The sequence below is a fragment of the Neolamprologus brichardi genome, chromosome 17 (genome assembly GCF_056152115.1).
Source record: "Neolamprologus brichardi isolate AB-2024 chromosome 17, ASM5615211v1, whole genome shotgun sequence".
Taxonomy (NCBI): domain Eukaryota; kingdom Metazoa; phylum Chordata; class Actinopteri; order Cichliformes; family Cichlidae; genus Neolamprologus; species Neolamprologus brichardi.
Genome location: NC_142120.1, coordinates 34,854,154 through 34,881,106, shown reverse-complemented (window position 1 = coordinate 34,881,106; position 26,953 = coordinate 34,854,154). Strand labels below are relative to the sequence as shown.

General features: G+C 40.9%; 2 protein-coding genes across 2 annotated transcripts in view; one reads left to right on the top strand and one right to left on the bottom strand.

The window, feature by feature from the left end:
* cdk17 (cyclin dependent kinase 17) overlaps positions 1-18,452 on the bottom strand; it is a 47,792-nt gene extending 29,340 nt beyond the window's left edge. The window contains exon 1 of the mRNA XM_006806488.3: positions 18,144-18,452. The gene's annotated coding sequence lies outside the window, so the exon portion shown is untranslated. The remainder of the gene's footprint in view (positions 1-18,143) is intronic.
* A 960-nt stretch (positions 18,453-19,412) lies between these two features.
* Positions 19,413-26,582, top strand: phyh (phytanoyl-CoA 2-hydroxylase). Its single transcript, XM_087830770.1, has 9 exons — positions 19,413-19,569; positions 20,272-20,327; positions 20,544-20,654; positions 22,140-22,308; positions 23,534-23,615; positions 24,055-24,236; positions 24,321-24,470; positions 24,610-24,744; positions 25,891-26,582. Exons 1-9 carry the CDS (start codon positions 19,504-19,506, stop codon positions 25,942-25,944), a joined length of 1,005 nt encoding a protein of 334 aa, XP_087686896.1. The 5' UTR covers positions 19,413-19,503; the 3' UTR covers positions 25,945-26,582.
* The last annotated feature ends 371 nt before the right edge of the window (positions 26,583-26,953 follow it).

Here is a 26,953-nt window from a genome sequence, read left to right as displayed (position 1 = left end):
TAAGTTTTATTTGTGGTTCATCCCTCAAGGATTATCGAGTCATTGTGTGAGCTTTTGGGTTTGTGTGACGAACTGCCTTTTGACTAGGCCATTCTTACAAAACAGAAAGTCTCAATGGGACACAGTAATAACTTGGTACTGATGTAAATGGTCTAAAACAGCAAAATCTCCCATTACAAAACCAAAACGTTCAGATTTTATCTTTTATTTCTGTTTTTTAAATCCCAAAAATGCATGTGTTCAAAATTAGAAATGCATATGGTGAATAAACTAAATGATTAAACATTCCTACACTTGCCAGACAGAACCAGACAAAGCAGTCAGTAAGCAAACTATTCATATTTAATCCATTGTCCAGATGATGCCATCTATTTGGGACATTTTAGAGGACGGGATGTTTATTTTTATATATTTGTAAAAATTTGGGATTATGTTAACCACTAAAATTTGGCTGGCTGGATAATTATACATGTTTCTGTTTAATTTAGCTTCATATGAACTTTAGCTGTTACAATAATAATTATAGCTTTTGAAGGTCAAATATGTAGCCTGAATTTTTTGGTGTACACACTTACTAAAAATTATCCCTAACAAATACAAATACTCCTCTTTTACCTCCACTACTGTGGTGTCGATGCTGGTGCCTAAATTAGAACCAGTTTCCTGCATTTCCACAGAAAACAGGCTTAGAGTCGTTGCCAAAAGCAGGCACAGGCAAGGCACCACAAAGCTTTGTGCTCACAGTGAATGACATTTGATAGAAAATACAGTACATATCAATTTTGGAAGATTTCTTTAGTTTTCTACATGTAAAAAAGGTGTCTTGTAGCTTAGGTTTTAAAGCTAGGAACACAGAGAAGCCCAAGTATTACACATTTAGTCAGGCTTTGCTTTTCTCCTTTTATGTATAGCGTTGATCAAAGTGGCCTGTAATCTTTGATGTGACACGTAAGCTTAACGTTGCCGTCATCCAAACCTTCCACATTATCTAACACCGCATCTGTTTCACAACATTTCCTTTATTTGCAGATTGTGTAATAATTCAATTGTCGAGTGACATCTATCTGGCTCTCTGCTCCATTTCTCCCACATTTGCAGGCTGCTCGCTGCCTACAGACGGTGGAAGTCACAGCTCTTTGAATGAGATGGTGACAAGCGCCATAGTCGGACAAGTTTATATGGAAAACAAAATACAAATCGCCCAAAACAAAGCTCGAAGGCGAAATCCAACCTCGCGCAGGTGCTGACTTTTCATTTTCCTTCATTTACCACTTTAGGATAAAAGATGCGTATGTCTGCCTCGGGCTTCCTTACACCACTCATATCATCAGATCACAGCAGGGCGCACACAGACACCAGGGAGTTTCCCCTCACACTGCTGGTATACGTTACAATCAAAGTACCACCATCTGTCTTACACGATGTGCACGAGGACAAAGACTTCAAACAGATGAAAGGATGTCCCTTCCCTAAAGCCAACAGGGTGGATGAATCCCTACATCTCACTAAAACCACTTTGAAATCTGCCAATCTTTGTTTTGGAGGCTTTTAAACACCAAAGAAAATTAATTAAAGAAAAATTGTACTGACCTGCAAGCATAGTGTCACTGCAAAACTATTAGCACTGTCATCAGCTTTCAAGCACACATTTTATCTAAAGCCTACTGAGTACAGTCACAAGTATGTGTTTGTGAGCCTATAAGAAGACACACACACACAGGACATCAGTGCTATTGCCCAGCGCAGTGGGCGCTTTTCACTGAAAGACCCTTTGTTTTGTTTGTCTAAAAACTGAAAAAAGGAGCTTCAGCATGACTGACCCAGAGGGCTGAGCTGAAATAACCCTGTATGTGTGTGTCTGCAAGTGCACAAAAGCTTGCAATGTTAATATGAATGGGAAATGACCAATGAGCATGAGTGAAAGCATGCCTTTGGGTGATGAAGAGATGTAGGAGGAAAACAGGAACAAGTGAGAACGGTTTCGGTGGGGATAAAAAGTGAAGTGAGATTGAAGTTAGCTTTTCTAGTTGACACCAGAATCACCCACATGGTCATTTGCAATGCTAAATTTAATGCACCATCACAGCACTTCAGAGTGCTGAGTAACAGGAAGAATGTAGTATGATCGGAAAAAGAAGAAAGAACTTCTTGCAGCAGCAAATCGAAACGATCTGTAATCTGTTGTGCCATGTGTTGAGTGAGTTGTACTGTACATTGTGACTGAAAATGCTCCAATTTAGATAAAATGTGATGTAACGAGAGTCTATAACCATGTTTCTGCTTCCATCTCTAAAATAATATACAGAGGAACAGAAGCATGTTCACAGGCTCTGAGTCGGAAAATGTATATGCTAAGAGGATGCTGTGTACAATTTCAGTTCAGCACAATAACATGAACAAATGAGGTTGGGGCAGATGGCTGCTCCTCTTTGAGTCAAGTTCTGTCAAAGGTTTCTTCCTGTTAAAAGGGAGTTTTTTCTTCCCACTGTCACCAAGTGCTTTCTCATAAGGAGTTTTCTCAATAGAACAAAACAAAAAAAAAAATGTGTGAAGCTAACAGTAAATATGTATCTATAGCAGCGGCAGGCAACTCCAGGCCTCGAGTTCTGGTGTCCTGCAGGTTTTAGATATCTCCCTGTGTCAACACACCTGAATCAAATTAGTTCATTACCAGGCCTCTGGAGAACTTCAAGACATGTTGAGGAGGTCATTTAGCAATTTAAATCAGCTGCGTTGTATCAAGGACACATCTAAAATCCCAGGACACCGGCAGTCGAGGCCTCAAGTTTCCTACCCCTGATCTATAGTATTATGTGACGTGTGTGATTAAAACCCATTACCTGCATCATACACTGACCAACCCTCTCCTTTTTTGAAACCAGTTTCCTCCACTTTCACAGCTGTCCCGTCACGTTATCGTCTCCCCAATAAAACCTTATTTGTGTTTTGAGATTTGCTTTTTTTTCTACTTCCATTTTGTTGTATTCAACTTTTTGGGTGCTTTTGCAACACTTTTTCGATGTGCAGATGTTTTCTTAAGTTACAGTGTATTTGACCTCTCAGGTCCACCTTAGCACCGTTTCTCAATTGATAATTAGAAAAGTTTGCACATATAAACGGAAGTTTGATGTTGCAATAAAGTCTTCTCGTGTTTTGCAGGCCTCAACTGGCACAGACAGATCCACATTTTCCTTAAACTTAAATTTGCTTTTACAGATTTCCTGCAGCAACCTGGGAGACGCAGCTCTGGGGCAACAATGAGGAAGTTTGGAGTTATAAGCTAAATTAATGTTAAAATTGTAAGTGTTGCTCTTTTCAAATCCACCAGACGTTGTTAATAAAAAATAGGAGACCTTGAAGAAATTGTAGGTTTTCACTTTTGCACAGTTGTGTGGCTTTGGTTAGTCAACTAACCAATTAAAATACCAAAGCCACACAATAACACCACCTAACTAATAACAGAGGAAGCAGTAGCAGAAAACTGCTGTGTTTTATGAGATAAAGTGACTTGTTTGTCACTGGGGTCTGGAGGTATCTAACAGCTTTACTTCTTTGTTGGAAAGAGCTGTCTGACGCTACGTAAAGTGATAGATGTTCTAAATATAGTGTACACTTAAACCAGTATTGATTCTTTCAGGTGGCTCTAATCTATTTTGCTCCTGTCTGCTTGGGGTCTTACCTGCAGCCCTGTACTGTAAGTAACTTACCGCTCAGAATCGTACTGCAAAGATATAAAACTACCCCCAAATGAGCAAAAACAGGATATTTTAAACATCAGATGGTTTTTACAGATTTTCCTGACAGTGCAGCTGCTCCTGACTGACACACCAACTGCTTTTGACCAGCATGTTTAAACAAAGTGATTTTCGTATCTCACGTGTCATTTTTGTATTGTGTAAGGCCATTCAATCTAAAAATACTGAGCTATAATTTCTGTTCCCCACTGCCCAGCCCTCAATTTAAACACTGTGTTTATCAAGGTCTTGTGTATAGTGCAGCATAGGATGAAGCATGGCATTCACATAGCTTTGACATCATCAGTAATCCAAGTGAGACAGGATTAAGCCCGAAGATGAAGCTTCAATTTACTAAGTGATCTTCATTATGACCTTCAGCTACAGCCTAACCTGAACAGAGCAGAGAGTCCAGAGTGTGGAGAACTAATCTGAGCATATAAAGAGTGAAATCTGGAGCAGGGCAGCAGAATTAGATTGATTTCAAGGCTGAAGAGCTGCAGACTAAGGCGGAGCAGTGTGAGGATTGGATGAGAGAGTAAGAGAGGCTGTTGGGAGATGTAGACAAGACGATGAACTTTGATGGGGTCAAAATTTTTCCCACGGTATCAACAGTGATAAAGTATTTTCCTGGGTATCGGTATCAAGTTTGAAATTCTAGCATCGTGACAATCCTACTAACAGGTGTGATTACATATCCCTTCTGGCATGGGCTATCCTCGAGAAAGAGTTACATGTAGGCCACTAAGATTTACATTAACAAATTTAAAATTTTAAGTGTAGAAACAAAAAAAATACTGTATTGTTTTTTCGCCCAAGAAGAGTAAAACAGTTCATACAAAATGATCAAATGTGATCATATCAGTTAAATGGATGTGAAAGTGTACCTGACAAATATCTCAGTTTGGTTTATGCTTCTAGTGTCTACCTACTGTATCAAAACAGTCCACGCTTAATTGCTTCCATTAAAAACAACTAAGTGATAATCTATGACAGAGAGACATAAACAAAATGTGATCCTGAAAGGAGAGAGAAAGAACAAGGAAGAGAGGAAGAAGAAGAACGCAGATCTTGAGGCATAATGGGGGAGATGGAAAGAATGAAGATAAAGATTGAGAGGAAGAGTGCATTGGAGTTAATTTTAGGTGAAAAAAAAAATGCTGCAGGGTCTGTCAGCTGAATACACACACAAACAAACATATGTTAACACAGCACATAGAGCGCCATTACCCCGTAGCTCTTTTTGCCGCATGACACAAAAAAAACAAAACAACACAAAGCCCACAGGCCACAAAACATACAAGGAACTCAGCTGACAGAGACACACACATCCATGCACAGACGCACACACTCACGATTTGACTGCACGCCCAGACACTCCAGTGTCATCTGTTTGCAACAAGAGGAGGGTGAGCTTCAAAGAAACAAACACACTGCATGTGTATGTACGTCTGTGCAGGGAGGCCGGTAAGCCTGAGGTCACACCAAAGGCAATACACCTTATCCGTCTTCCAATTACAAAGCGGCGATCGCGTGCAGGATAGATTATCCTCTTATCAGTTGTTCACACCAGCACTGTAATCAGTCCACAAACACACACACATACTCTCTCTCTCAGTAGGTGGCAGAGCCATCAGCAGCACGTAGACTGCTCTGGTGCAATCTAGGTAACTGTATACAATTCAACACAAACACGAACACTGACGTAAGCAGAGTGGAGCACGGCTTGAAAATGAACCACATTTTCTAGAGTATTTTTTTTTTGTTTAAAGTTGGACTCATCAATGTTTTCATATAAAAGGAATGCAATTACCAGATGTACTATGATGATGTACATCATAGTAATGAACATGAATTTAATTACTCAGCTCTTTTTGTTACTGTATTAAACAACTATTTTTCACAGGGAGAGTCTCTTTCTAAAGTTCCCCTAACAGCTACTTGAGGCTGACTCCAAAGAATTTGTCAGTGTGCACTTAGATGTTAAAATGTCCAACAAAAGGGCATTAAAAATGTTTACAGCCTTGCATAAAGAAGGTCACGAAAACTGTGTGTCAGTTTTGTGATTTTTTTTTTTATAGTGTGTATAGTGCCTTGCACCTAGAAGCTATTTTCTGATGCTGCCTCACAGCATCATACAGATAAATGTGTGAGAAATCCTGAGATCAGCGGGAATGTACAAACAGAAGAATTATGAAAAGCCAGAGATCACTACGGGTTTCAGAAGTTTGGGCGGCACTTCTTCAAATAGCAAAGCAAAATGAAGTCAGATGCAAACTCCCCTGTAGCTCCGCTTCCACCACAAATGCGATCTGTGTTTTCATTATCTTCATGGACAATCAACAAAAATGTCAGGATTCCCAAAAAAACCATTCGTCTCATGGGTGGATTCTATGACTACCAACCCACATTTTTTCAACTGTTATTACACGACTTTACATGACAGAGAATTAGCTGGTGCCTAATACAGCTACTGGTTTCCCACATTGCTCCTGAGTTCACAAAAAAACCAAACAGGCACCTGGTGCTGTCTCAGTAAGTGTTGCTGCTGTGTCCTCTTCCACTCACACACACAATCTCTGTTTTGTTTGTGTAGTGAGCGTGATTGTCATCTAGTGCAATCTGAAACTAGTAGTTTTATTTCCCATGAATGATGTTTGTGTGGCCTCGTTTAGCTCATTGTTGCATGTACTTGCATAAATAGGTAACTTGTTACTAGAGCTGGGCTATATCATACCGTTCACGGTAATACCGGTGTAATTTTGGGCAACGATAGGAAAATGAAATATCGCGATAGAATATGGGTAAAACACGCATGTGCAGTGCCTTTGTTTACATAAGCACATGGCGGCGACGCAGAATGAGAAGAGCGAAAGCGGATCGTTAAATGAAACACATGAACCAGAATTGGTTTGTAAAAATGCTGCAACATCAGTGGTGTGGAACTGGTTTAGCTTTTGTCCGTCAGATACACAACAAAGCACTATTTTTGGTAGAGCATGCTAGCGGGCCGTCGTTATTACCGTGTTGTTTGGAAAATACTTAAAATCAATCCAATTCTGAAAATCTACAGTGCCCCTTTAATCCCGTGTGCCTTATGTATGAATTCTGGTTGTGTTTACTGACCTCGAAACGATTTTATGTGCACGGCGCTCGAAAATCTGTCAAATGTTTTAGTACGACTTTGCTAAGCTACGAAGCCGCACCGCTTGATGGATTGTCGGAGCATTACAGCTATCGTAGGCAGGAGCCTCACGGAGTGATACGTACTGTGCTTCAACATAATTAATTACCGTATTGTGTGTGTATAACCTCTTTTTAAGTTTTGTGGATATTATACATGGTTATGCTGAGGATATGTTGGTTAATTTCCACTGGAAATGCCTTTTGGTTAAACTGTCAGCGAGGAATTTGCACTGTTAAATTTTTATATAACTTTAATGCACATAAAAAAAACAGCTGCTTGTTTAAGTGAAAATACATTGATGGGGTTTTTTGCACTAATAAAGTTGTGGAGTTGTAAAGTATTTTGTCTAGTGTCAATTATATCGTCAGTTATATCGTTATCGCAAATTTTCAAATGTATATCGTGATAAATATTTTTGGTCATATCGCCCTGCTCTACTTGTTACTACTGACTTGTAGAAGTGTGCACCAAAGCCAACCACAGCTTTAAATTTTGTTTAAACTCTGCTTTCTATGGCCTGCTACACAGTATAACAGGAAGCCATAAACAGACATTTTAAGCTCACTTATGTATTGATGTACTGTTGAGAAAACTGGTTTAGCTCAATAGGATGAGCAGGCGACCTGGACGGACTCAAACCCGGACGCGGCGGGTCCGGGTTTGAGTCCGTCCTGCTTTGCCCCATGTCTTTCACTCTCAACTCTTGGAGATCTTTTTAAGGCAGCAAAAAAATGTATCAGTTTGTATTTCCAAAAAATAAAAAGACACTAATCCCCTGCTGTCAATTCTCTTTTTCAATTTGCTCCTCCAGCTACTATGCTGACACTTCAAACTACACAATAACAATGTGTTTGAAAACAACACCTTCCTTCTTCTCTGTCCTACTGTTATTCCTCCTGCTATGTGATGCTCATCCGTCTCAACGTTCACCAGATTAACCAGGGTTAACAAGAAGCTTCCGGTCTAACTGGCATGCATGCATGCATGCACGCACGCACGCACGCACACAGCTGGATGAACGCAACACTCAAGAATGTGTATTTTCCTGTGTGGATGTTTGGTTGGCACATTCCAGCAGAGAGAAGACAGGGAATTATGCGATGTTAAGATTACATGCACTCACACAAAACAAAAACAGAACTACAAAAAAATACAAAAAAAAAAAAAAATACAACACACAAACACACACACAAAAAAAATTCTTCCCAATGATGATTTATTCTGCCACAAAAATAAATATATGTGCTACATATTTGCACATAGTAATAATAATGCAACAACAGTGCTTTATCTGACCAATGAGTCGCAGACCAGTGTTAGGCACTGTCAGTCGGTGTCCCACAGAGTTTTAAAACAAGCAAAATATAGGCACATTTTAAAGCTTTTAAATTCATTTCACAGTTGCATAAATGCAACAGCAGCTAGAGTGACCCACATCTGATGACAAAATACAAAAACACTGCTTAACTGCTGACAGCTTTGAGGTTGCGTTTCATATGTGTAAAACAGAACTCTAATCCTTCCTACTTCCATCTGCTCCTCCTCTTCCTCCTCTGTCTTTTGTATGGGTTTCTGTCACGCATCCCCCCCCACACAGTTTCTGGAGCCACCTTCATTACCCCAAGGCCTTTGGAAACAGGTGTTCCCTGCCTGAGGTCCATGTTACTTACAAAATTTACCAGGCAGCCAGAGATGCAAAACTCTCCATAAATTGATTAAAATGCACATTTGCAGGCTAAAGAATTTTTTATGTCAACTTCTGTCGCAGCAGTGCCCCAAGCATGGTTGAAATTTGTGATTGCTGGAGATCAAAGCTAGACAATACATCATTAAATCATCTTTTTTGTGTGTGACTTTTATATGCAATATCTTTAATGCCTACATCCTGACATTTTTAGAAACTTGTCATATGTTACAGCTGGATGGTACATACATCTCTGCCAAAAGCTAACATATAAGAACTGTAAAAACAGCACTGTGGTTTCCCACAGGTTCTGTGGCACTCTGTTATAAGAGTCAAGCATGTTACTGTGCCTTGCTGTAAAGCCCCTATAGCCTCTTACCAACATTATATGCAGAAGATAGCTCTGTATTTACTGTACCTAGAGATGGTAAGGAAACTAATTTATGTCGGCGTTTCCTAAAGATTTCAGACTCCACATCCGAGTCTACTGCAGTGATTAGATTTGGACATGCACTCATTTGCAGAAACCACATGCGCTTTTCGTTTCTTTCTGCCACCCTTCTGTACCTAATAACTGCTTCAGTTTTCAGAAAATAACTCTGCATGTCTTCTACCCTAACACATAATGTTGAAGACCTGCTACTCCTCATTTTCTTTCCCTGCTGCCAGCAATCAGGAAACATGATGGAACAAATTTTCTATTTCTTGCCTCGATGCAACTCTGCCAAATTCATGGTGGATGACTGTTTTCTGACTTTATCTTGTGCCCTTAATACCCGGTGCTCACAGCTGTGATGTACTTCTCTGAGACCTGAAGGTTGCACTGCAAAGCAAGATCAATGGGTTTGTTGAGCCTAAAACCAGTTTTTAGTGTCAGAGTGTGAATTGCCCTTAAGTGCCACATTTCAGTAGTTATTCTGCAGATGGTCCATTTTCTACAGAGAAGCACATCTAATGAAGCATTAAAACAGCCCCTTTTATTGAGCCCACACACAGCTCGATTGTGGAAAGTTGTACCCGTTATCTCAGACTGGGATTTTAGGTTTCTTCAGGCTAGATAATACAAAGAAAGCCAAGCTATGTCAAACTTCTTTTGTAGTACACACCACTGCTGTCAGTAAAAGCTTCTGTGTTTTACTACTCTGTAGTGTGTATCACTACTCATCGTGGAGTGTTTCTTTAGTGTGATGACATAAGATTATCAGCATCCACAGCCATCTGACCTCTCAAATAAAGATGAAGGGGACACTTGCTCATGCTAATGCAGAGAACAGCTCCAGAAATAGGAAGAGGAGTACGGCGAAACTTGACTCCTTTCAGCAACATGTCACAGAAGAATCGTTAAAAGTGGCTAAATTAATAAGCATCAAGGCCTGAGTATTTACGCTCTAGGTTTCATAAGCAACTACGGTCCAATTTCTGTGTCTGTTTCCTGTGAACTTTCGGCGCACTTTGCTGGCATTGATTGCAGATAACGCCTATCTGGGAGGCAATGATTAACCCGAGGAGAGGAAAGCGGGATAATTAGAGATTCCTGCTCACGATTAAAAGGGAAACTCAATTTTAGAATGAGTGTGGAATTTAAAGTTAAAGTAGGCAGCCGGCTAAAAAGAGGGCAATGAGAACACAGTTACACAACCTTGAAATTCAAAGAGCTCACGGGTTTGATGCTCAAGAAGGAGAATCGTTACCGATGGTGAATAATGTCGACTGTCGTGTCATTGTTGTGATTATGTGAAATGTTGGAAAAATTGTTTGTGAAAAGTAGGCAGATGGTGAGAGTTGTGTAGGACGGGATGTACTAAACAGCAGAACATCAACTCCAGCTGACTAATTGGCATCAACACTGTGCCACTTTTCTCTGGGCACAAATATGCTACTCGTACAACGTTGCATCCAAAAATCCAATTTCAACTTGACAAGCGGAACAGCTAAATGTCTTTATGTTTCAACCTCTGCTTTACTGATGGTATACAATATGACTACTGAGCTACAGCGCCATTATATCAACAGAGAGCAACTGGGAGACGTTGGAAGTAGTCTGAATCCCACTTCTTCATCTTGTAGCCTTTTTGGGTGGCTGTAGCTCAGGTGGTAGAGCAGGTCATCTACTGATCGGAAGGTTGGTGGTTCGATCCCTGGCTTCCCCTAGTCTGCATGCCAAATATCCTTGGTCAAGATACTAACCCCAAATTGCTCTCCGATGCATCCATCGGAGTATGAATGTGTGTGAATGTTATCTAGAAAGCACTTAGAGAAATGTGCTTGTACGAATGGGTGTGAATGGGTGAATGCACAAGTTGTGTAAAGCGCTTTGAGTGCTCAGAAGAGTAGAAAAGCGCTATATAAGAACCAGTCCATTTACCATTTTTAGGTCATCACCTGAGTGCAGTGCTCTGGGGCCTGTCCCTGTGACGAAGCAGTGAAAATGGATGGATAGAGATCTTTTAGATGACATTATAATTCTAATGAAAAAACAATCAATGAGAAAAAGAGTTAGTGGGGGACAAAGGGTTGTCAGGTAAGGCGTAACATGTGAATTATACTTGTGCTTCAGATCTATGCCGTAACTTACGCCATAACCGGACCATTGGTTGTTGTTGGAGCAGCTGTTGTTGTTGTTGGAGCAGCTGTTGTTGTTTACGGTAATACCGGTATAATGTTGGGCAATGATAAGAAAATGAAATATCGCGATAGAATATGGGTAAAAATGCGGATGCACATCGCCTTTGTTTTCATACGCACATGGCGGAAAAGCATGGCGGAGAATGAGAAGGGTGAAAGCGGATCGTTGAATGAAACGGATGAACCAGAATTGGTTTGTAAAAATGCTGCAACTTCAGTGGTGTGGAACTGGTTTGGCTTTCGTCCGTCAGATACACAACAAAGCACTATTTTTGGTAGAGCATGCTAGCGGGCCGTCGTTATTACCGTGTTTTTTGGAAAATATGGCACACTTCAAATCAATCCTTTGATTTTTCTGAAAATCTACAGTTCCCCTTATAATCCCTCGTGCCTTATGTATGAACTCTGGTTGTGTTTACTGACCTCGAAACGATTTTATGTGCATGGCGCTCGAAAATCTGTCAAATGTTTCAGTACGACTTTGCTAAGCTACGAAGCCGCACCGCTTGGTGGATTGTCGGAGCATTACGGCTATCGTAGGCAGGAGCCTCACGGAGTGATACGTACTGTGCTTCAACATAATATTACCGTATTGTGTGTGTATAACCTCTTTTTAAGTTTTGTGGATATTATACATGGTTATGCTGAGGATATGTCGGCCAATTTCCACTGGAAATGCCTTTTGGTTAAACTGTCAGCAAGGAATTTGCATTCACACTGTTACATAATTTTAATGCACATAAAAACAGCTGCTTGTTTAAGTGAAAATACATTGATGTTTTTTTGCACTAATAAAGTTGTGGAGTTGTAAAGTATTTTGTCTAGTGTCAATTATATCATCAGTTATATTGTTATCGCAAATTTTCAAATGTATATTAAATAATAAATATTTTTGGTCATATCGCCCTGCTCTACCGGACCCCCATTTGAACCGAAAAGGAGTTTCCGGTTACTGCATAAGGTAGCATGTAAACGTCCCGCAGAAGTCTAAATCAAGCTTAAAGCTCAAAATAGCAGATGTCAACTGCTAGCCTGGACACCATTTCGGTAGGGAAGCGGCAAATCAAACAGCTGCACTGACTGATCTCTAGCTCGCTGATTGCTATCAGCATTTCAGAAAAATATGGTGAATAATTTGTAATAATTACAACAATAACATTTACAGATGGCAGCATAAATGTTATACTGGCTACATGTAATGTGATAAACAAACTAAGAAGAAAAGTTTGTTTCTTCTGAAAAATTAAGTGACCAAAAAAAGAAAGAAAAAAAATGAACACTGACTACAACACTTGTTCTCAATCAGTGGATCCCAACACTTGTAATCTTTTTTAAGTACTACCAAGCCACTAATACACTAATAATAATAATGTGCTAAAAGCTTATTTTGAACCATGTTCTGGCTTGACAGTGGTTCAGGAGGTAGACCAGGTCATCGAATGATCAGAAGTCAGATAGTTGAATCCCAGACTCTTCTATTCTGCATGCCAACGTATCCTTTGATAAAATACTGAACCCCAAGTTGTCCCTGATTGCACCCATTGTAGTTTGTGTGTGTGAATATGAAATAATACCTAAAGGCATAGAAAAAAAGCAGTGTGTGAATGGTTGAATGAGGAGATAGTGTTTTGAGTGCTCAACTAGAGAGTGTGTGCGTGTAATTAAAAGTGTAATCAGAAAGTGTAATTAAAAGACTTCCAGGGGGGGAAACTGGACAGGGCTCCATAATGCTACAGAATACAGCAATAATAGAAGACTAAATGTGTTTATGTGAAAAGACAATGTATGAAAATTGTTATTCAGAAGAGAATAAAGAGAAGTAACACACCTGCTCAATCCATTTAACACCAACACACATGCATCCTACAAGACCTCTAACAGCCAAATACATTCATACAAGATGACAGCACACACACCCACACACAGCAGTAGGGCTGACAGAAATGCTTGATGATATGACCTAAATTTTTCACTTTTTGAAGCTTGAAAGAAGCTGTGTGTGTGTAAAAGAGACAGTCGACTCCCAATTCACATTCCTTGCATGGCTCACATAACTTTCTCATCTGTGTGTGTTCATGTGGCTACGAGTGAGTGCGTGAATGAGTGTGTGTGTGTGTGTGTGTAGTTGCGCTGCACCCAGCCCACACTAACTGTATTCATTTGAAAGCCCTACAATTTTGTCAGTCCCCCAAAGAACCCAGAAATTACCACTTCACCTACATCATGCCCACCCTGTAGCAGCACAGTAACAGCCTGCCTTTCATTCCCCCTGGCTGTTAGCAAGTCCACCTCTTAGTTTTTGTCAAATTCTGCACAACAATAAGCTGCGCAGTGCTGGAGAAAAGCTTATTGGGTTAATAAATTCAGCGCACACACAGAACAAGGATGAAAAAGCACAAGCAAACACCAGAGTTGAAAAATCATGAATTAAACAGAAACAGCATGCACGCGCACACACACACCAAACATTTTTCACAGGGAGAAACATTCTAAAAAGCACAAAGAGTCAAGAAAGAGGTGTGGAAACAGAAACACACACACACAAAAACACCTATCTGATTGGAAAATATGGCACAAGTTGGAGTTATATAAACAAGAGGTAGAAGGAGGGAGAGAGAAGATGTCTGTGAAGGTTCTCAGTCATCCAGGTCATCGTAGTCAAAGGAGCTTGCAAAGAAAAGCGTCTGGACTTCTTTAAGTTGCTTGAAGACGTTTCACCTCTCATCCGAGAAGCTTCTTCAGTTCTAAGGTCAGATGGTGGAGAGTCCCAGATTTAAAACCAGTGGGGGTATCCCCCCCAAAAAGGGACAAAAGGACCCCCTGATGATCCTCTAATCACCTGCGCGGTGCACATTGAAGAGAACGGCAACCTCAACATCGAAGTTTACCAAAAGCCCACACACACGGACCAGTACCTTCTCTTTGACTCCCATCACCCTCTGGAACACAAACTTGGAGTAATTAGGACCCTACACCACCGGGCAGAACATGTTCCCTCTAAGCGTGAAGGGAAAAAGAAGGAACACACACATGTAAAGGAAGCACTCAAAACATGCGGTTATCCTAAATGGGCATTCTTAAAGTCAGCAAAGAGGCACAGAAAAGAAGATCAGACACCAGCGAGGGAGGATAAGAAAGACAGACGCAACAACATTGTAGCCGGTGTATCAGAAAAACTCAGGAGGGTTTTCTCCAAGCATGACATCCCGGTGTACTTCAGACCCAGCAACACACTCAGACAAAAACTGGTTCACCCGAAAGACAAAACTCCAAAACACAGACTTAATGTGGTGTACGCTGTACAGTGCAGGGGGAAATGCACAGACCTCTACATTGGAGAGACCAAACAGCCACTTCACAAGCGCATGGCACAACACAGAAGAGCCACCTCCACAGGACAAGACTCAGCAGTCCATCTGCATCTTAAGGATAAAGGTCACTCTTTCGAGGATGCCAATGTTCACATTTTGGACAGAGAGGACAGATGGTTTGAAAGAGGAGTGAAAGAAGCATCTATGTCCACTGTGAGCGACCATCTTTGAACAGAGGCGGTGGTTTACGACACCAACTGTCTGCCATCTATAATCCAGTTTTGAGATCCCTTCCCAGACGCCTTAACGCCCACTCACATCCTGGGCCATCTGACCTCAGGAAATCACATGATAAGGTGGGGCCAGGTTTCACAATGAGCTCATCCGAAACCCTGGCTGATTGGGACCCACACCCGCTTTCACACCTTGGCTCAGGTGATTAGAGGATCATCAGGGGGTCCTTTTGTCCCTCTGTGGGGGGAAACTCCCACTACGTTTATATCTGGGACTCTCCACCATTTGACCTTAGAACTGAAGAAGCTTCTCGGATGAGAGGTGAAACGTCTTCAAGCAACTTAAAGAAGTCCAGACGCTTTTCTTTACGAGCTCCTTTGACGAGGGAGAGAGAAAGCTATTCGACTGGTTGTCAATAGCAACAGTGTTTTGGAAGTGCAGTCTGCTTGGCTACAAAGCATGTTGGGATATTGCCACCATTATTATAAGCCACCATTCGCTAATTCACTTCTTCCTACACAACATTTAGGTGTTTTGTGAAAAACTAACGAGTAAAAAGAAGAAAAAAACAAACAAAACACTTTTCTGATGATTTTCTTGCCATTATCATCTACATCACTGCAGCAGCTAAGTTAAAATGTGATGGAATATAACATATTTTCCCAAATACTTTGTGGCAGTTACAGTGGATCTACTGAGCTTTTCCTTATTTCCTGTTATGTTTATACTCTTACAGCAGTTCCTGCTCAGATTACAGATTTCAGAAATCTAAAATATTAAGGTCAGTGGATGTATAATTTATCCCTGTACGGCTACAGACTGCTCCCACTGCTGTGTTTCAGACATTCAGATTTTTAACTCTATGTCAGGGGTCCCCAAACCCAGTCCACGAGGGCCGGTGTCCCTTCAGGTTTTAGATGTGTCCTTGATCCAACACAGCTGATTTAAATGGATAAATTACCTTCTCAACATGTCTTGAAGTTCTCCAGAGGCCTGGTAATGAACTAATCATGTGATTCAGGTGTGTTGACCCAGGGTGAGATCTAAAACCTGCAGAGACACCGGCCCTCATGGACTGGGATTGGGGACCCCTGCTCTATGTTAATGGTCAGCAGGTCCCTAATATGGTCACATCTAGCCGTAAGGACAGAAGCCCCACTCACCTACTGTTCAAACCTTCTGTTTAAATGTGGCAGCCAATCAGAAAAACAAGCTGGCTTAACGCAATGGAGAATTTAAAAAAAATGTTTTGGTTCAGAAAGGATGTATCCTAAGTGCTGCATCAAGGCACAGTATAAGAAAAGTAAGGACCGCCCTGACCTGTAAATCACTCAAAGCTACCCTGGTAGAATAAAAATATAGAGCTCCATAACATAAGCCACCTTAAGGCAGTGATGCAGGCAAAAACTAACTGATTCAAGTTAAAATTGCAGATAGCAGATACAGATAGCTGTACAGCTGTTCACCAAGGAGACAGCTGTTCACCCCATACTAAGGTAATGTTTTCAATGACACAAACATGTCTTTTTCTGTCCTTTCAGTTTTTTGTCTAAGCTAAGCTGGATATCCCCCGATGATCTCATTAGCATTTTTTTCTGAGATGTGGGAAACAACCTGCAAAGTCACATTGTCTGATTTTAATATGACACAGAAAAATTTAAATCACAGCCCAGTGTCACCCTGAATGGTAAAAGAAAAAAACAAAACAAAAACAACCTCATACTTGCTTCTACACCAAAGTTAGTACTCTGATCCAATTTGTCACTTACTCGCTCAGACAGGAAGTTCCAAACTAATCGCTGACACCTGCTGTGAGTCCTTCACAAGACACTTTGATTTCTCAGACCGAAACCACTGACACATCCCACATTCTTCTAGAAGACAGATCATTATAATATACATCCTCATGTGTCATACTCAGGAGCAAAAGAGAGAAACATAGAGTGGGTGTGCACACACATACGCACACACACCTCCCACAATCGTGGCACAATGCAGAGACTGATCGATATGTGCACTGCTATACGGGCCTACGGGCATGGAGCGGGAGCTGTCGGGGTAATTAATGTCGTTCTCTCAGGGTGTATCGTTCCCACAGCCAGCAGCCCAGATCTGAATGTGGGTCAAAACGCACACATGCAGATTCGCAAATACACATAATTGAACAGCTAGTTGTTCCAGATGAAGGACACTGGAATTGAATGCAGGTCAAACGGGAAATAGAAAAGAGCCTAAAAGCATCACAGGCATTTCCCGGCAAAGATGGGTGAGAAGCGCTCAATACTGCACAGCTATTTCCCTTTCAACAATGCAAACTTTCTTTCTAATTTCATAATCAGAAATTTTAAACTTTCATATAGGCAGAGCTCTAATGTTATTAAATGGTGATAATAACTGAAATGATTTATGCTGGATTTCTAGTTGTGTAATTGCTTGTTTTTTATGCTTTTGTATTCGATTTGGGAGAGAAAAAAGGACAATAGTGTACCTAAGATCAGGTCACTGTTTTCAGGGTAACAGCAGGGCAGTGTGTTCCTGGTGCATTAGATTAAAATACCCTTGAGCTTGTGTCTGCTTAAACACAATCAGTCCATAATACTTATTTTCAAGGGCATGTCTCTTATCTTCCACTTTCAGCAACGTGTCTCAACCGTATTCAAATAACTTGACAGGAACAACCACAGTTTGGTAAAAGTCAGGAGTTCTTTGGAGGTTATTTTAAGGGATTTAACTCAGTTTCATAATGTTTGTATTCCAACTTTGCTGCACAGTGCTTTCACATCAGCAAAAACGTGGCACAAGCTGAAGTAAAGCCATTTCTTTCACACTTATATGAAGTCGAAGGCCGGTTGATGGTAAATGCACCTCTGCTCCTTCAAAGGGAAGTCTCATTGTATAGCTACAGTGTATTGTGAGCAGGTTTGGGGTGACATGAATATGTTGTGAACAGGTCTTGCATTATACCTGCAATGATCCATACTGCTTTCATTGGGATTTAGGGCGATTTCGAGGATGCATTATTTCAGCCTTTAATCTACAGTTCGCTTTCTATCGCTGGTGACATTCTGGCTGCCGATGCCTGAGCTACGTTATGTAAACAAACATACCGTGAAATAAGATATTTTACGCTTGGACAGTGTTTGAGGCGCAAAAACAACACGTATAACCGCGCTGGATAAAGGCGCTGGGTAAACAGTAATATATGAATTACAGTAAGAGTCTGGCTGTATTATTCTCCAGCTGCCGTTTCCTCTGTTTTGCCATTTCCACTGGCCACCATTCAGACTTCGTCTTTTGTCGCCGGGCGAAGCCTAGCCTCCTGCTTGTTCATTAAGCGTTACCTGAAAGTGACCCATCAACGAATTTACCTGAAAATGGTGAATTCCGTCGTTTTCAAGCCGACCCTCCGGAGCTGCCAGGCCCGGATGCCCTCCTCCGCTTTACCCGCCCACTGAAGTAGCCTGAAACACAGCTCCGTCTGTGCTCGGTTTGTGCTCCACACGCTCCGCCAGAGAAAGAAATATCCTCCGAAACAAGCAGAAAGGTGTGCGAGTGTGCGGGCGAACAGACACAGACCGAAACCCGAAAAAGTCGTCTGTTTCGGCAGCGGAGACAGTTTAAAGAGGCTGGAGGATGTCGAGTGCGGAGACGGGAGGGGTGCGAGCATGTAAGGTAGATTACGATAATGGCACTTCCGCTGACATTTCAAAACAAAGGTCTGTTCTATTGCAATTTCCAAAATAAAAGCCACTGTGACGTCTATCTGGTCAGTGTGTAAACTAAAAGCTGGGTTTTTTTGTACAGACAACTTCCACATCATAGACTTGAAAAACGTAAAGAAAAACGTCTAGATAGACGCATACACCAACAACTATACATACATACATACTGCATATTATACATTCTAAGTGCTATTTTGTGTGCCTTTTTGTTTGTTAGCTTGTAGGTAAAACTAGAAGTTAAGTACAGTATAGTTTGTCAAAGTTGGGAAATGGATAAAATAAGAAACAGCTGGAGGCTTTGTTAGCATACCGTTCCTTTTCATTTGTAACTCATCACTATAACAATGCGACACTGTCCATTTCAGTCTTTAAACGAGTAGATCGATTATTTCATCGATTCAACTTCTATTACAAAATAGTCTGTGTTTGTTGAAGATGTCAAAAATGATGGAATGGTTAAATAGCGCTCAGGGTTTCAACAGCTTCGAAATTAGCATAAATTATAAAGATGATGGGAATAATTATTGTTGTGTGGCGCTCCCTGCTGGATAAAACTTTCATTACTAGTGATGCTGGAAATAATCCTTATGAAATCCCGTTGTTTGCAATAAATAACGTTCACTAACAGCTGAAAAGGTTTGCTAAAGAAATAAAAATGCTTGAACTCTAAAATAGAGTTTTCATTTTTCTTTACCCGTTTACACCATTAGCATTTTTGCGATATTCCTGCTATTTTTAAAGGATCCGTTCATCTAGTCACAGGAGGGGAAATATAATTTTCCTTACAAATCATTGAAGTATTTTTTGATTCTATTAAACTTGTTACGGCGTTGTGATAATAACTGGGCTGTGTTTGAACGGGTCCATAAATGACTGTAGGTGTTTTGCATAACAGCACATTCACAGAGCGTGTCATCATGCTAGCCTTTGCCCTAGTCAGCGGAGACAACAACCCACTTCTCCACTACTTTTACAGAGGACACGAAGCACTGCTACTTGACAGAAAATGTCTCGTCCTTCGGCGAGACTCCGAGTCATTATCAACCATCTTGACAGACATTCTGCGGGGATTGTATCTTTTTTAATTCGTATTTGCGATAAATCGGCTTGTTGGAGGCTCTTAGCCTATAGCGAAGCAGTGAGCGCCCGTTAACACTGATACTCCGCTACTGGGAACCCGCGGTGGACTGCAGGCCTCCCGGAAAATACTGACACAAGGACAGGACAGGAGCTGAATGCCTGTAACTATTCTTGCACTGTTAACACCGCTAGTTATTTTCGTGTTCGCCGTTGTTTCTCTACAAGTGTGTTTGTTTGGACTGCATATCATTTGCAATAAACGTTTTTAATGCTAGCGAGCTGGAGACATTCATAACTGTTACTTAGGGCTCGGAAACTACTGTTATTGGATTGTTTTCTATATCAACCTGTTAAATAACAGGTGTAATCGGTTAGGTCTATCTGTAGATAGGTCAACTTAAAGATAAGCTAGTTACACATTTATACATGTGATTTGTTTTTTTAAAAAGTGTTGTCGGTTTCCCTGGTTTTAATATGCAGCAGCAATGCAGATTTTCACATAAAAGACATTTTCACATATTTTGGCAGAAAGGCAGAATGTTTCACTGTAAAATCTTGGAAATGATCTGAAATCTATAAATGATAATCTCTCGCTGCTGTAGCAGACATTTTCCCCGTGTTTTTGGTTTGTTTGGGTTTTTGTTTGTTTGGGTTTTGTTTTTTTTTTTTGTTATCCTTGACTGATTTGCTGAAGAGAGCTGCACCCACGTCTGCTCAAACCGTCAGCTATGGTCACCCACAGAGACTGAGGTAAGGACACACCTAAGCTCTGCCTCGGGCTAAAGGTTTTTATGCACTCAGCAATCATTCGTGTTTATCGTTCATCTTTCCCACAGTTTCTTCTATTGATCAGGTCCACAGTGTCCCACTTTTCTGCTCTCCATGTGTAATAGCAAGTGGTAACTACAGTGCCATTGGCTCAAAAGGCAAGGCAAGCTTTTTTATTTTTATTTTTCAATTTGGCAGGTATACTTTGGATAATGACCTGCTGACCCCGGAACAGCGGCTCTTCTATGAGGAAAATGGCTTCCTTCTCATCAGAAATCTGGTGTCCACGCAGGACATCGACAGGTTCAGGTAACATCAGACACTTGGCAATAAATAATAAATGAAATAAGTACTTTTTAAAAAGCACAAACACATAAAATAATTATTTTACTTGAATAGGTTACAGTTCAAAATATTGATTATTTATTTTATGCCAGCAGATCCCCCATCATTTCAATCAGTTTTAGCTTTCATCCCCTTTGAGCTAGCTTTCTTCTGATTGGCTGACCCTTGCACAGAAGGTAGACAAGGATATCTGATCTTTCATAAGCAGAAAAACTAAATATTTACAGCAGTCCAAAGGCCGATCGTTTTATCTCTTAGAGATTATTCATACATGCACTGTACTCAGTATGTGAAAGTTTGGCCATAGGAAAATCTACCAATTTTACAGTGACTGTTTAAGGAACACTTTAATCAGAGTGTAGAATCAAGTCAGTTAAACTTATGGGATATTGATCTGGTCATTTAATTAGCAGAGGGGTTGTTATTCCATTTCAGCTGTTTTGGTGTTAATGAAATTAACAACAGGTGTACTAGATGAGCAACAGTGAGACAACCCCCAAAACAGGCACAGTTTTACAGCTGGAGGACAGTGACATTTTACCTGCTCATCTGACTGTTTTTATTACACTAGTTTTGCATTTGGCTAGGGTCAGTGTCACTACTGGTAGCATGAGGGGAGACCCTACAGATCTTGCATAGGTAGTTTAACTCCTCCAAGATGGAACATCAATACATGCCATTGCCTGAAGTTTAGCAGTCCAGTACAGTCTCAAGATCATGGTAGAGATTTTAACAGACAGACAGTTACTCTAGGAGAGCTGGACAGGGCTGTAGAAGGTCCTTAACCCATCAGCAGGACCAGTATCTGCTCATTGTCTGCAAGGAAGAACAGTTTGAGCACTCTCAGAACCACAAAATGACCTCCAGCTGTTTACTGGTGTGAATGTCTCTGACTAAAGCATCAGAAATGTGACTTTATGAGGGTGGACCAATGTCCTCTAGTGGACCCTGCACTCACTGCTCACTGCTTGGCATTTGTCATAAGATACCAGAATTGTCAGGTCCACCACTGGCACCCTTTTTTTTCACAGAGGAGAGCAGGTTCGCTCTGAGCACATATGACCGACGTGAAAGGCTCTGGCGAATCCGTGAAGAACATTACGCTGCCTGTAACATTGTTTAGCATGACCGGTTTGGTGGTGAGTCAGTATTAGTCTTGGGAGGCAAATCCATGAAGGGACACAGACCTACAGGCTTGGCAACAGCATCCTTGAAATCCTTGGACTCAGTCTCAGACCCTACATTGGTGCAGCAAGTCCTGGGTTTGTCCTGGTGAACGACAGTGCACAGCTTCATGTGGTGAGAATGCACAGTCAGTTCCTGGAGGATGTAGTAGTTGATGCCATTGACTGACCCCCATACTCACCTTTACTAAACCCAATAGAACATCTGTGAGACATGTTTCCGTCCTGACTGTTGTGTGTGTGTGTGTTTTGGTGCCTCCTTCAGGAAGGAGTTTGAACGGATCTGTCGACAGCAAATAAAGGTTCCCGGTCTGGTGGTGATGAGGGACGTGGCTATAGCAAAGTCCGAGTTTGTCCCAGATCAGAGAGCTGTCTCAAAAGTGCAGGACTTTCAGGAGGATCCTGAGCTGTTCCGGTACTGCTCTCTACCAAAGGTACTGGAACGCCACATACAAACAAAGACAATACACACAGCACTAGGGTTTTTCGTAGGGCTGGGCCATATTATACCGTTTACAGTAATACCGGTACAATGTTATGCAACAATAAGAAAATAAAATATTGTGATAGAATATGGGTAAAACGCGCATGCGCAGTGCCTTTGTTTTCATATGCACATGGCCGAAAAAGCATGGCGGCAACGGAGAATGAGGCATCCATGAAAGCAGAATTTATTGAATTTAACAGAGTTAGAATTTAGCGGAAGTTAGCTCGCTAGTTTCGCTAGTTACCTAAACATGATATAGCATCTTCTGACTGAGAGATTTCTGAAAAAATTAAAACGTACACTATCACGTATCACTTCCAACATAAATGAGGACAGAAAACTAAACAGCAGTGACATTTGTAGCTATGTTAGCATAACATAAACAGTGAAACTGGAGGATGAACGCTAAGTTTTTTTCCACTCAATAAAAGTTAATGTGAAGGTTCCTGATGGTTAGGGACAAATGCAATCGCATGGCAGGATGCTCTAAATCAGGGGTGTGCAATTCCAGGCCCCGAGGGCCGATGTCCTGCAGGTTTTAGATCTCACCTTGGGTCAACACACCTGAATCACATGATTAGTTCATTACCAGGCCTCTGGAGAACTTCAGGACATGTTGAGGAGCTAATTTAGCCATTTAAATCAGCTGTGTTGGTTTAAGGACACATCTAAAACCTGCAGGGACACCGGCCCTCAGGGCCTGGAATTGCCCACCCCTGCTCTAAATGAACCAAACTTCAGTCAGGAAAACAACTGAGATAATCCATCCACAATACGAGGTTAGTCATTAATATACTGCAACAACATGGGAATAGAGCAGCTGCCAGAGAGTTCAACATTAATGAATCAATGGTACGGAATTGGGGGAAGCAAGAAGTTGGATAAAGTTTGACTTATCTGACTGTTTTGTCAAAGGATGGTTGTTTTATCTGTGTTAATTGCCAAATTAATTCTGATAAAAAGGGTTTGGTGCCTCACAGAGGTGCTATCAGTAATCACACAGGTGATAAGGCAGAAAACATTACATGGACTTCAATCATTAATCTGGAATGTCTAAATGTTTTTCACAAACAAAAAAATGTATAGGCATTGAATTTGTTTCTTTTGATAAACAATGAAATAAGTCAAGCTTGAAGACTATCAGAACAAAAATGTTTGCTTTTCTTTATCAGATCCTGAAGTATGTTGAGTGTTTCATTGGACCGAACATCATGGCAATGCACACAATGCTGATCAACAAACCTCCTGATGCAGGTATTTCAATTCTCACTAAAATGTTTGGCCGACAAAGTCACAAATACTTAATACTTATTTGGATGCTGCGTACTTCTTGGGTTTACTCTTAAATTCAGTATTTTTAGGTACCCGACTCTTTTTAGGACAAGTATTGTGCAGATAAATAATAACCAATGTAATAACTGGACGTGTCCCTTAGTTTTGGCTCCCTCTTGTGGCAGTGATCATAATTACATCAACACTCTTGATGTGTGCTTGATTGTTATTCGCTTTTCTTTTTAGACTGTGTTAGTAATCTTCCCTCTGAATGGCCGGTTCTTTATCTATCTGAAGCATCAAATACATTTCTTAAGCTCAAACATAACATAGAGTATCTTTAAGGTGTGATTTGTGAGAAGAAAATAAAATGAAAACGAGTTTGGTATCGTAATGTCTAACGTGTCTTCTGTCATTCCAGGTAAGAAGACGTCCCGTCACCCGATGCATCAGGATCTGCATTACTTTCCCTTTCGACCAGTCGATCGGATCGTCTGTGCGTGGACAGCTATGGAGACTGTGAACAGGCAGAACGGCTGCCTGGTCGTCCTGCCAGGATCACACAAGGGCACGCTGCAGGAACATGACTATCCTGAGTGGGAGGTACACACAACACTGTAACAGCTACAGTCATGCCTGCTAGGATGTACACACACAGAGTGTTTAAATAATTGCATGTGTACTTAGGGCGGGGTGAACAAGATGTACCATGGAGTCCGAGACTATGACCCAGAGCACCCTAGGGTGCACCTAGAAATGGAAAAGGGTGACACAGTCTTCTTCCACCCACTGCTCATCCACGGATCTGGCATGAACCAGACACCGGGCTTCCGCAAGGTACTGCATTACCCAGAGTCCACCTGAGATCCTGATATTTTCTAATGCAAAATAGCTCCATACAACCACATGATTATTTGTGGTATTTCTTTTTGCATACGAGTAATGAGGTGTGATATCTGTGTGTGTGTTTTCACAGGCCATCTCCTGCCACTATGCCAGCGGTGATTGCTATTACATTGACGTGAAAGGAACCACACAGGAAAACATAGAGAAAGAGGTGAAGGAGATCGTAGCGAGGAGGCACGGTGTTGGTGATGAAGTCACTTTCAAGGTCAGACACGTACATCCAAGCTTCATTTATCTTATTCTTTCCATTATTGCTTTTTGATTAAAAGGAGCCTCTTATGCTTTTCCTTATATTTTTAATCACATAAATACGTTTACAATTGATTTATCACTAGCTTTAAGCACTGATAGCTCACAATCCCAGAAAGTGTCCACGTTAAAGCTCTGGGCAATGAAAGAGGGAATAATAACAAAGTTAAACCATAACAAGGAACTGGAAACAAAGTCAGACACAGGTTGTCAATTACATGTGACGCCCAGAGCAGGAAGCAGGTGCTGTGGTCATGTAGTCCATGCAAGGCTCCTTCAAAACAAAATCTTTTGAAATCAACGTTTCACATTTGTAATCAGCCTTTTTGTAGTCTGCCACATATCATCAATGTTTGTACATATGCACGTAATGATCGCCTGAGCTTTATTCAAACGTCTTAACTTAATGATTTTAATCAATTTATAAAAAAGTTAAAATTACAGTGGCATCGTTAGGTAACAACATCCCTGGTCTATGTCTCGTTATCGTTTACAAGCCCCCGTTATAAGATCCTGTTATGGGCTACATTTACCTCGAGGTCAGCCTCTGCTTAGCAGCAAGCATGTGTGCCAGGAAGCGTGCAACCTGGAATGCCATTATATATATATAAAACAGAAACTGAGCGCAGCAAGATACTCAGTTAATGCATCTTTAGAATTAAGTGTGGCTTGGTGGATGTAATTGCCCTAAACGAGAAAACAACCTGAGAATAAAGACTGTGTAGAAACTTTCCTGCTGAAATTAAAGTCACATTCTTCCCATTATATGAACAAAACACCTGACAGACATTTCAGGAAGTGGGCAACAGAGTCAGACAGAATACAACACACTGGTTTTACTGTATGTAAACACAAAGATAAAAAACATCAAACCTGGCTTACATGGAACCACCATCTGCTAAACCTTTCAAACACGGCTTAAATAAGATTGCTATTATTATGAGCTGGCTCATAATGAGCAGCTGATGTCTGATGAAAAGCTAAAGGAATTTCTGTTCCTGTAAACTCCAAAATTTGCTATTAGAATAACATGAAAACAGAGGAAAATAAAAGGGGTTTGTTTTTGTGGCTAACCTCTCCTTCAAATCCGCCTCTCTCACAGGACACCTGGGAAATTCGGGGTCGTCTGGTGCAGGGAGAGAAGATTTCGATGTGAAGACGCTGCTGCGGGGTGATGAAACTGAGCTGAAACTTCACCATCTCAGCACAGCGGCTGAATGAGAAGCAACAGGCTTTGGATCACTGCAGCAAAGTTTTTGGGGGTTTTCTGCTGAGGGCTCTGCAAGGGCTTCAAACCACTCTTATCTAATTTATGAGAAAACAGTCACTGATTTTCTTTCACCTAAATGCACTGGATTAGTCTGCATATAATTCAACATTTAACAGGGTTTTACTGCACAGAGATCCTTCTAAAATCCATCTGTAAAGTTGTTTAGCCAAGTGGAAGAAAAAGAAGACATTAATTACACAAATGAGGATTCTAAATAATAATTGATTCTTGCATGTTGATAAAGAAAACCGAGTGTGTTACGAGTGACAGAGTGTGAAGTTCAAAAAGGGATAAAGTGGAAAGAAAGATTAATGAAAGTGTTTAAGTGATGTTGCACTTGTGAATTGACACTAACAGGTGCCTTAATCTTGCGGCATTCTGCCTTGTAAATTAATGAGAATGTTTATTTTTGCATCTTTAATGGTATTTTTAATCTTTCAACAGGAGTTTTTGATCTTCATGTAATAAATGTAGTGTATTTTGCTAATATTAGCAATAAAACTCAGAATTGACTGCTATATAAACAGACTGTGGTTGGATTCTCAGTTACATTTTGAGTTTCATACACAGAAAGTTGGGGGTTTGTAATAATTTAAGTTCCAGTGACTGGATTAAACCGAACGGTAATCATCCAGTCACTCCTACAAAATAGAACTTTCTCTGTTGAGCACACAAGAAACTTAACTCGAATTCAAGAGGAGAGTCATTTGAGGTGGTTTGTTTTGATCTGATAGTCCCTAACTTGTTTGCTCCGAGCAAGGTGACCAGATCCAGCAAACCTAAATGTGGCACAGAGGGTGTGTTGGCGTGGCACAATGTGAGACATGTTTCTATTGCTGAGAGGCATCTGAAGAACGAATATAATTTATTTGAATACAACATTCCCAGAGCAGCA

Bases quoted from the DNA above. Each gene is read 5' to 3' on its own strand.
- phyh (XM_087830770.1), top strand. From the start codon at position 19,504: ATGTCTCGTCCTTCGGCGAGACTCCGAGTCATTATCAACCATCTTGAC. The intron at 20,655-22,139 runs GTAACATCAGAC...TGCCTCCTTCAG, and splicing joins CAGGACATCGACAGGTTCAG to GAAGGAGTTTGAACGGATCT. The intron at 24,745-25,890 runs GTCAGACACGTA...CCTCTCTCACAG, and splicing joins GTGATGAAGTCACTTTCAAG to GACACCTGGGAAATTCGGGG.